Source organism: Hippoglossus stenolepis, chromosome 14, assembly GCF_022539355.2.
Source record: "Hippoglossus stenolepis isolate QCI-W04-F060 chromosome 14, HSTE1.2, whole genome shotgun sequence".
NCBI lineage: Eukaryota > Metazoa > Chordata > Actinopteri > Pleuronectiformes > Pleuronectidae > Hippoglossus > Hippoglossus stenolepis.
Window position 1 is genome coordinate 325,028 of NC_061496.1, and position 10,408 is coordinate 335,435.

Genomic DNA, 10,408 nt, shown 5'->3' on the forward strand with positions numbered 1-10,408 from the left:
TCTGAATTTTACAGGGATGTGGAAGGCTAATCGTCTCTGAAGCATCATATATTAGAAATAATGTACTTCTTTGCCAGGTGCGTTTTGTACTTGCAAACCAAACAGTGTTTGCAAATGAATAGTAGGTTTGTTTGTTTGATTGTTTTTGAATTTATCTCCATAGAAACGAGTTGAAACAAAATCAGAGAAACAACGTGTGATTTACAGTCAGGCACGTTTGAGGGCAGCTCTGTGAACTCGGGGTCCTGACGCTCGGTTCAGTGAACGGTTGTTTTGATTCTTCACCGTCGCGTTAAATTTAAACTGCTCAAACTGACGTCACTGTTTGGTTTAATAGTTTAATCTAAAGTTGATTCGTCGTTTTTAAGGAAGGATTTATTTTTATTCGTTTCTACGTTACTGAAATCAAACCATAGTAAGTATGCTAATGTTAGCAGCTAACCTTCAGTTAACGTGTGTATTTGAATGAATAATAACTATTATTAATACTAGTATCTGGTAACTAGTCAGTGATCTGACTGGAACAGAACAAATAAATATCCATTTAGTTATTAACTTTCACTTTAAACAGGAGAAAAGAAAATATTTCATCAGTTCTCTGTCTGAGGTGGTGAGACAGTCTCTGTCTGAGGTGGTGAGACGGTCACTGAGGTCTCACCTGTCTCTGTCTCAGGTGGTGAGACGGTCACTGAGGTCTCACCTGTCTCTGTCTCAGGTGGTGAGACGGTTCCACTGAGGTCTCACCTGTCTCTGTCTGAGGTGGTAGGTCACTGAGGTCTCACCTGTCTCTGTCTGAGGTGGTGAGACGGTCACTGAGGTACCTGTCTCTGTCTGAGGTGGTGAGACGGTCACTGAGGTCTCACCTGTCTCTGTCTGAGGTGGTGAGACGGTCTCGGTCTGAGGTGGTGAGACGGTCTCGGTCTGAGGTGGTGAGACAGTCTCTGTCTGAGGTGGTGAGACGGTCTCGGTCTGAGGTGGTGAGACAGTCTCTGTCTGAGGTGGTGAGACGGTCACTGAGGTCTCACCTGTCTCTGTCTGAGGTGGTGAGACGGTCACTGAGGTCTCACCTGTCTCTGTCTGAGGTGGTGAGACGGTCACTGAGGTCTCACCTGTCTCTGTCTGAGGTGGTGAGACGGTCACTGAGGTCTCACCTGTCTCTGTCTGAGGTGGTGAGACGGTCACTGAGGTCTCACATGTCTCTGAGGTGGTGAGACGGTCACTGAGGTCTCACATGTCTCTGTCTGAGGTGGTGAGACGGTCACTGAGGTCTCACCTGTCTCTGTCTGAGGTGGTGAGACGGTCACTGAGGTCTCATATGTCTCTGAGGTGGTGAGACGGTCACTGAGGTCTCACATGTCTCTGTCTGAGGTGGTGAGACGGTCACTGAGGTCTCACCTGTCTCTGTCTGAGGTGGTGAGACGGTCACTGAGGTCTCACATGTCTCTGTCTGAGGTGGTGAGACGGTCACTGAGGTCTCACATGTCTCTGTCTGAGGTGGTGAGACGGTCACTGAGGTCTCACCTGTCTCTGTCTGAGGTGGTGAGACAGTCACTGAGGTCTCACCTGTCTCTGTCTGAGGTGGTGAGACGGTCACTGAGGTCTCACATGTCTCTGAGGTGGTGAGACGGTCACTGAGGTCTCACATGTCTCTGTCTGAGGTGGTGAGACGGTCACTGTCTGAGGTGGTGAGACGGTCACTGAGGTCTCACATGTGCGTCCTGTCTCCAGGTGAGACATCGTGTTGACGTCCAGCTTCTTCATCGGTGAAGGAATCATGGAGCTGGCGTACGTCTGTGAGTGGGACAGACGTCAGAGGAGCACTCACTGTCCGTCCATCCCTCTGGTCTGTTCCTGGTCCTGCAGGAACCTGGTGGCCTTCACCACAGACATGAAGAATGACGACGACGACAAAGGTACTCACCTGCAGCACTGACATGACATCATCATCTTGACACATTATATAAAACAATCCTGAGTTTAATCCTGTCTGTGTGTCTGTGTTACAGATGTCAGTCACATGATCCACATCATGGACACTGAACACCCGTGGGACATTTATTCGATCAACTCTGGACACACTGAGGTCATTTCCTGTCTGGAGTGGGACCAATCAGGTGAGGTCTTCGCTGATCAGGAAGTATAGACTTGTCTTTGTTGTTTATATTTTTATTGATACATTTATTGATGTATTGATTGGTGTGTGTGTGTTGAGGCTCAAGGCTGCTGTCGGCCGACGGTGACGGTCAGATTAAATGCTGGTCGATGTCGGATCACCTGGTGAACAGCTGGGAGAGTGTCCTGTCCAGCTCTCTGGATGGAGATCCAATCGTGGCTCTGAGCTGGCTTCATAACGGCGTCAAACTGGCGCTGCACGTCGAGATGGTAACGACTTATAGAAACATGTAGAGATATATGTAACATACACGTCAATCAGGGGAATAACGCGTCAGTGAGGTCAAATGACTCATGTCCTTGTCTCTTACTGCTTCAGTCGGGTTCTACAAACTTCGGTGAGAAGTTCTCTCGGGTGAAGTTCTCTCCATCTCTGACTCTGTTTGGTGGGAAGCCGATGGAGGGCTGGTTGGCTGTGACAGTGAGCGGATTAGTCACGGTGTCGCTGTTGAAGCCAGGTGACACTCTGTTGACGGCTAGCGAGAGTCTGTGCCGGCTAAGAGGTCGGGTGGCGTTAGCTGACATCGCCTTCACTGGAGGAGGGAACATTGTGGTGGCGGCAACCGACGGCAGTAGCTCGTCTCCCGTTCAGTTCTACAAGGTCTGGACCAAGACACGCTTGTTTATCCATTCCACCGTCATCAACAAACCAACGTCAACTAACCTGGTTCATAACCATTTACGTGTCCTGTGTTCAGGTGGTGGTGAGCGTGGTCAGTGAGAAGTGTCGCATCGACACTGAGCTGTTACCGTCGCTGTTCCTGCGCTGCACCACCGACCCCCTGAGAAGAGAGAAGTACCCGGCTGTGACCCATCTTAAGTTCCTGACCCGAGAGAACTCTGAACAGGTAACTAGTTTAACCAGAGACAACTAGTTTAACCAGAGAGAACTCTGAACAGGCAACTTCTTAAACCAGAGATAACTAGTTTAAACTGAGATAACTATTTATTTATTTATATGTAAAGCATCAAATCATAAAATAAATTCTCTCAAGGCTCTTTACATATAAAGGTCAAGATGTTACAAACTATAGAGAAACCAACAGTTTCAACAATGAGCAGCTCTGACGATTCAGAGAGGAAAAACAAAGTGTGTGTGTGTGTTTGTGTGTGTGTGTGTGTGTGTGTGTGTGTGTGTGTGTGTGTGTGTGTGTGTGTGTGTGTGTGTGTGTGTGTGTGTGTGTGTGTGTGTGTGTGTGTGTGTGTGTGTAGGTTCTCCTCTGTGCGTCTCATCAGAGTGGCAGTATTGTGGAGTGTTGGTCTCTGAGGAAGGAGGGACTTCCTGTCAACAACATCTTCCAGCATCGTTCACCAGTTGGTAAGAAACCAACAAACACTGGTTCTGCTGATGTGAAAAGATGATGAGCTACGCTAACGCTAACACCCCCCTGTTTGTCAGTGGGGGAGAAGCAGCCCACCATCTTGAAGTGGAGGATCTTGACCACCACTAACGACCTGGAGCGAGTCTCGGCTGTTGCTCTGCCCAAACTGCCCATCTCCATCTCCAACACCGACCTGAAGGTGGCGTCAGACACCAAGTTCTGTCCTGGACTTGGTAAGGAGACTCCACCTATGTTTACACACCGCACCAGAAAAAGCAGGAAAAGTTCCAGAAAATGTCCAGACCAATCTGCGTTTGATTGTCTCTCTTCTTATTTTAACGTGCAGATGTTTCAGGAATATGGATCTTTATTCATTCAGTGTGTTTGAATCGTGACTCTCCTCCTGCATGTTCAGGTCTGGCTCTGGCTTTTCATGATGGAAGTATTCAAATCCTCCACCGTCTGTCTCTTCACACCATGGGCGTTTTCTACGGCTCCTCCTCCTCATCCAGTCAGCGACCCGGTGACGAGTCCGCCATCAAGCGACAGAGAACCGGAGGTCCTGCGCTCCACTTCAAGGCCCTTCAGTTCTCCTGGACGTCTCTGGCTCTAACTGGAGTCGACAACCACGGAAAGGTGAGGAGACGTGAACCTGGTGAGCCACAGCAGTCGCAGGGTCGGAGTTATGGTTCACATATGATCAATACATGATAAAGACCGAAGTCATGTCAGTAAAGAATCACAATGTCAGATTTATATAGTGCTATGTATGTGACAGAAACTGCTCTGATTGGTGGAGACAAACATCCACAGTACAATGATTCTCATTTAACTCGTCTAGTGCATGGATGAGCTGCACGATTAACGAGCCACGATTAAACAAGGAGTTTATGGAGTGGAAATAATCAATCAAATTTTATTTGTATGGCCCACATTCACAAATTTGTCTCATAGATGTTAAAAAGGAGCAGCTTCCTCTGTTCTTAACTCAACAAGAGTCAAACTACAGAGAAACTTTGTGATCAGTGAATAAAGCTCAGAGAGTCACATGTGAGGATCCTCTCCCAGGACACAAGTCCAATAGATGCTGATGGAACTGAACACATCAACAGGATTTACTACATGAGAAGAACCAGTTTGTAACTTCATGTTTAAAATATTTATACATAATGTCTGATGGAGATGAAGGAGCAGATGAACTGAGGACTTCCTCTCAGTGATGGTAGAAGATGTGAGGAGACATGTTGTGTATCAAGAAGTCTGGTTGTGATCATAGTCCTCGATCAGCTGACACCATCAGGATCCATGATGTGGCTGCAGCTTTGATCCTTGATCTACAAACGATGACGCAGCAGGACTCTGGTGAAGAAGTCACGTCAGTAACATGTGTTGATGAGACATTAATGTGATTGAGATGGAGAAGAGGAAAGAGAAGCTCCATGTGTCACGTGTCCCCGACATACTAAACCTGCAGCAGCAGAACTAAGGTCCAAGACAAACCTGGACCGGCTCGAACTATAACTTTATCCTAAAGGAAGGTTTGAATCTTCAACGTACAGAGGGAGTCTGCCTCCAGAACTGAAACTGAGATGATTCCACAGGAGACGAGCTTGATGCTGAAAGCATTTTAGAGACTGAATTTTGGGAGCTCGGTGCTCTAGTGTCTCTGCGTCGTTAGAGTCGATGCTCCACTGGTTGTTACTTTGACCTGATGAACAAACTGATTAAATAATGTGTCACATGTGGTTTTGTCCTCAGCTCCACATGTTGCGGGTGTCGCCCTCTATGGGTCAGGTGCTGGAGATGAATACAACACTGCGCCACCTGCTGTTCCTGCTGGAATACTGCATGGTGACAGGCTACGACTGGTGGGACGTTCTGCTGCACGTTCAGCCAACCATGGTCCACAACCTGGTGGAGAAACTGCACGAAGAGTACATGAGGCAGAACCAGGCTCTGCAGCAGGTCAGCAAGGCATCATGGGAGCACGGGCCGCATCTGTCTTTTTATAAAACATTGTTATTGTTATTTAATTACACTACATTACATTTCATTTAGCTGACGCTTTTATCCAAAGCGACTTACAATAAGTGCATCAACCATGAGGAAACAAACCCAGAACAAGAATCAAGAAAGTACAATTTTCTTCAAGAAAGCTAAACTACAAAGTGCTACTAAATCTGTACTTTTTTTTTTCTTTTAATTTTTTTAATTCAAGGTGTAGTCGGAAGAGGTGTGTTTTTAGTTTGCGGAGGAAGATGTGTAGACTTTCTGTCCTGATGTCATTGTGGAGCTCGTTCCACCGTTTAGGAGCCAGGACAGGAAACAGTCGTGATGTTGATGAGTGTTTAGCTCATAGTGGGGGAGCAACAAGCTGATTGTCAGAAGCAGAGCGGAGTGGACGGGCTGGGCTGTAAGGTTTGATCATGTCCTGGATGTAGACTGAGAATGTCCTGGATGCATTTCTCCGCTGGTCAGCCCCATAGACTGTATATATAAGGTCAGCCCGCGATTCTGCTTTCTCCGCTTGTTGTTGTACCCGTTGAATGTCGGGGTTCGGGGGTAAATGATGGTCTTCATAGCCCCCCTCTCTTTCTCTCTCTGTCTGTCTGCTTGTGTGCTTGTAGTGGGGGGGGGCAGAGGGGGACATTTAATTATGTGATTGGGAAAATTAAAACTCCAGGACAACAAGGGGAATACAAAGTATGGGATGCATATTTGATAATTTATATCATATAAAATATGTAATTTATATCATTTAAAATCATGGGGGGAGAGGGGGGAGGGGGGAGCTGGCTCATTAGCATTTAAAGGAACAGGCACTCAAAACAGGTCACTCTGTGGAGGGCTGTTTTATACAGGGTAAAAAGCTGTTTGAAATGATCCTTGTGGTATTTTGACCAAAGTATGTTACAGACATTTCATTAAGACCCCAAGGAACCATATCAACTTGTGGTAAGATGGGCATGCTATGTCCCCTTTAAATCAGAGATTTGACTTTTTTGTTTTTTAGTTTCTGGGATATAACGTTTAAGTTTTAACATGTTGAAATATAAAAAAAGATAAGTATGTTTTAATAAGTTAAAATTCTGTTTTAACATATCTAAATATTTAAAACATGTTAAAACAGTGTCATCTGAAATCATGTGACATCATCTAACGTCTTCTGACATCACGTTACTGTGGAAACTCTCTTTTTAAGGTTCCTTCTCATTCTCAGAAACAGCAGCAGTAAACCACATTTTCCACAATGCCTCAGTGCTACTGTGTGTTTCAGGTTCTGGCGACTCGTATCGTGGCGGTGAAGGCGTCACTCTGTAAACTCTCCACGGCAACGGCGGCTCGAGCCTGTGACTTTCACGCCAAACTACTGCTGATGGCGATCAGCTCGACTCTGAAATCTCTGTTGCGACCGCACGTCCTCAACACGCCAGACAAGAGCCCCGGAGACCGCCTTACGGAAATCTGCGCCAAGAACACCGACACTGGTGATTATTGATCTGTGTTTTCCTCAGATATTGATCAGGGGCCTCATTTATAAAACAGTTCATAGGATTTATACTAAAAGTCTACGTGCGCTCAAAGGCCGAAAATGGCGTACGCAAAATAAATTCAGATTTATAAAAATGTGCAAACCTGAAGGCAATGTTCCCTTTATAAATCACAGTCCACCTGGAAATGTTCATACGTGGATCTGCCTCAAAGTCCGCCCACACTCAACCATAAATGGTCAATGCAAAGCACCTCATATTATATTGTCCTGCTGACCAATCGGTTTTTATGGTGATTTATGGCATCAAGCAATGAGAAGAAGAAGAAACTTTGTGACATGGAGGTGAAGAAGACGGATAGTTTGATGGCCACAGCAGTGATGTCATTAAAAGAAAATACACTGAGTGGTAACGTGTTGCTGTTAAAACAGTGAGTGAGAGTGAATATGTCACAGAGGACAGTGTCTGAACACTTGTTTCTGACTAATTCTTCTATTCACGTACTCTATCACTTCCAGTGCATCCATCATTGCACACAAGTGTCACTGAGTATTTATGACGATGGACACACTGGGTCAGTGGTAGGAGGGGATTCTCTGTTAGAGCAACTCACACTTGGAACAATCTGCCAACATCCATCAGAGGCTGTGGTACATTTTGTTATTACATTACATATCATTACATATCATTTAGCTGATGCTTTTATCCAAAGCGACTTACAATAAGTGCATTAACCATTGTTAAAAATTAATTTCTTTAAAATGAATTTTAAATCATTGTTGAAAGATGTGACCATACTTTGTAGATTCAAGCAGCCTGAGTAGATTTTATGATTTATCTTCTATGCATTTTTAAAGATTTTATGTGTTCTTATGAAGTGTGTGCGTCTCATGTATTTTATTTGTCGTCACACCTGCTCGGGGTCTACAGTTGAAAATTACCCAAGATGGCTCAACTGTCTCATTTACAGAATTGTTTATTCATGAGAATTGTCATTGTTATTTTAGACCAAATAAATAAATATAAAACATAAGTAGGATCTTAACCTCCACTCTGGGACATCATTTGGAAATGGAAGTTGAAAACTACAGTCGTACTTGGTGATATATGCACAATGTTATAGAAGATATTATGAAAAACTATTAATCAGGTTCTGTAACTGATATTTAAAATATTTTACCGTAATTTGCTTTAAGTTGTTTTATATCTTTTACAATTGAAGGTTCTTACGGAATAGTTATCTTGCGCGAGCACAAATAACACTGTTGGTTTAATGTAAATGATGAAGTGGATCAATAATCTGCTTCTTACTTCCTCACGTCTGCATCATCATTTTCCCGTCTCCGTAGGCATTGTTCAGCGTTAGCGAACAAGTGCGCACATTCTCCCATCAAGTTTGTTTTCATATATCCCAATGATTGCGTGAGAAGTGGCGTACGTCAGAAAGAATCGTACGCAGTGGTTATAAATGAGGCCCCTGGTGATTATTGATCTATGTTTCCTCAGATATTGATAAGGTGATGATCAACCTGAAAACGGAGGAGTTTGTGTTGGACGGCCCCCCCCTTCAGTCGCTGCAGCAGCTCATCCAGTGGGTGGGAGACTTCGTCCTCTACCTGCTCGCCAACCTGCCCAACCAGGTGAGCAACACCCCCCCCCCCCACACACACACACACACACACACACACACACACACACACACACACACACACTGTACACTTCTGAGTTGAACTCTGACCCCACTGGTTCTGTGTCCTGCAGGGCTCCATGGTCCGGCCCGGGTTCGGCTTCATGAGGGACGGGGTGTCTCTGGGGATGCTGAGGGAGATGTTGGTGATGATCAGGATCTGGGGTCTTTTGAAACCTGGGTGTCTGCCCACGTTCACCGCCACGTCTGACAACCAGGACAGCATGCAGCTGCTGTTCCGACTGCTCACCAAGCTGTGGCTCTGCTGTAAGAACCTCACCATCAGACCAGGTCCTCGCAGCTCAGAGCTGGTCTGATCCGTCAGGACCTGAACTGTGTCTCAGACGCAGCAGTGATAAGCAGCTGATGAATTTACATCAGAATAATGTGTTTGATCTGTCACATGATGTTAGTCAGCCTATCACATTCACTTTGTGACCATGTGAACTGTGTTGGTATCAGACGTACATGTGTGATGTCTGCAGATGATGTGATCGTCTGTTCAATAAAAACTTAATTTATTATTTCATGATTTGTTTATTAAATATTAAAACAGCTGACCAACAGCTCTGATTTCTGTCTCAGCTCGGGACGACGGCCCCCCCCAGGACCCTGACGAGACGTTGATAGACGAGTGCTGCCTGCTGCCCAGTCAGCTGCTGGTGCCCGGGATGGACTGGCTGCCGGTGAACGACGGCGTCATCGTGAGGCTGCAGGCAAAACACCCGCTCAGACTGCAGTTTGGAAAAGCTTCGTCTCTGCCCGGAGGAGGAGGCACCGCCCCTCTGGAGGTGTTTACCAGGTAACACAAACCTGAGTCTCTGAGTCTGAGTCTTTGAGTCCGAGACTCATCAGGTGATGATCATGATCCTGTAGCTTCCTGTCAGGATATATTTTAGAGTGATGAATGTTATCAGTCTGATGTGTGTGTGTGTGTGTGTGTGTGTGTGTGTGTGTCCCCTCAGGAGTCCTGGTCCTCAGAAGATGGATCACCTCCGCTGTGTTCATATGGGAGTTTGTCCCACTGAGGAGAGTAAAGCCTGCACCAGGTGAGTTCACAGGAAGTGATGTCACAGCAGGACGTGATGTCACGCTATCTGTCAGGTTCTCATTCTCTGAAGTGAGTGAAGATTAAGGCTGTAACGCATCTCCCTGCCCAACCCTACACGCTGTATGTGTCCAATAACACTCAATCACAACCCAGCATAACCTGAACAGAAAAGTGTCGTCTGCGTAGTTACAAACAGAAGTCGTCAGTAGGGTTGGGCTGATGGACGATATCATGGACGATGACGGACAGCCATCACAATGTTGAGCCAACAGTGGTTACTTCCCTCTCCACCGATCAAACACAACAGAAACGTTTGGCTGCACTAGCACCAGAAGCACACATGCAGGTGATGAGTTCCAGTACGTTAGGACGAAAGGAACCTGTGAACGAACAACGCTGCAATTAAACACTGATGATTATTTTTAATGATACAGGTACCTCGCTATGCTTTAGTAAATACACAAAATGTGCATACCGGGAGACTTAAGCGTGATTGTACTCTGTGTAGTGTTTTGGTTTTTGACAGCACCTGAAGGCAGCACTAAAGAGAAAATTGTGAGGAAAATGTTGTTTGCATTGCAACCATACTTTCTGTTGTCTTGGCCCCCCCGTAAAGACGAACAAAGTGACCCAAGAAGAAAAATGGGACAAGAAGTGTTGGTGAAAAAAACTAAAAGAAATCTCC

At 45.7% G+C, this 10,408-nt stretch overlaps 2 protein-coding genes across 8 annotated transcripts in view; both read left to right on the forward strand.

The window, feature by feature from the left end:
- LOC118121592 (receptor expression-enhancing protein 6) overlaps window positions 1-10,408 on the forward strand; it is a 719,670-nt gene that overhangs the window by 312,162 nt on the left and 397,100 nt on the right. The window lies entirely within an intron of this gene.
- Window positions 213-10,408, forward strand: part of med16 (mediator complex subunit 16) — a 10,790-nt gene continuing 594 nt past the window's right edge. Inside the window, exons 1-15 of one of the 2 annotated variants that reach the window (XM_035177166.1) lie at window positions 213-415; window positions 1,729-1,913; window positions 2,007-2,114; window positions 2,213-2,382; window positions 2,492-2,773; window positions 2,871-3,020; window positions 3,385-3,490; window positions 3,572-3,727; window positions 3,910-4,130; window positions 5,253-5,459; window positions 6,772-6,982; window positions 8,492-8,625; window positions 8,747-8,939; window positions 9,258-9,474; window positions 9,638-9,721. In XM_035177166.1, the coding sequence (XP_035033057.1) occupies window positions 1,775-1,913; window positions 2,007-2,114; window positions 2,213-2,382; window positions 2,492-2,773; window positions 2,871-3,020; window positions 3,385-3,490; window positions 3,572-3,727; window positions 3,910-4,130; window positions 5,253-5,459; window positions 6,772-6,982; window positions 8,492-8,625; window positions 8,747-8,939; window positions 9,258-9,474; window positions 9,638-9,721 (2,378 nt within the window). In that variant the 5' untranslated portion in view covers window positions 213-415; window positions 1,729-1,774. Of the gene's footprint in view, window positions 416-1,728; window positions 1,914-2,006; window positions 2,115-2,212; window positions 2,383-2,491; window positions 2,774-2,870; window positions 3,021-3,384; window positions 3,491-3,571; window positions 3,728-3,909; window positions 4,131-5,252; window positions 5,460-6,771; window positions 6,983-8,491; window positions 8,626-8,746; window positions 8,940-9,257; window positions 9,475-9,637; window positions 9,722-10,408 lie in introns of those variants that run through there. The other variant, XM_035177167.1, reaches the window with a different exon arrangement.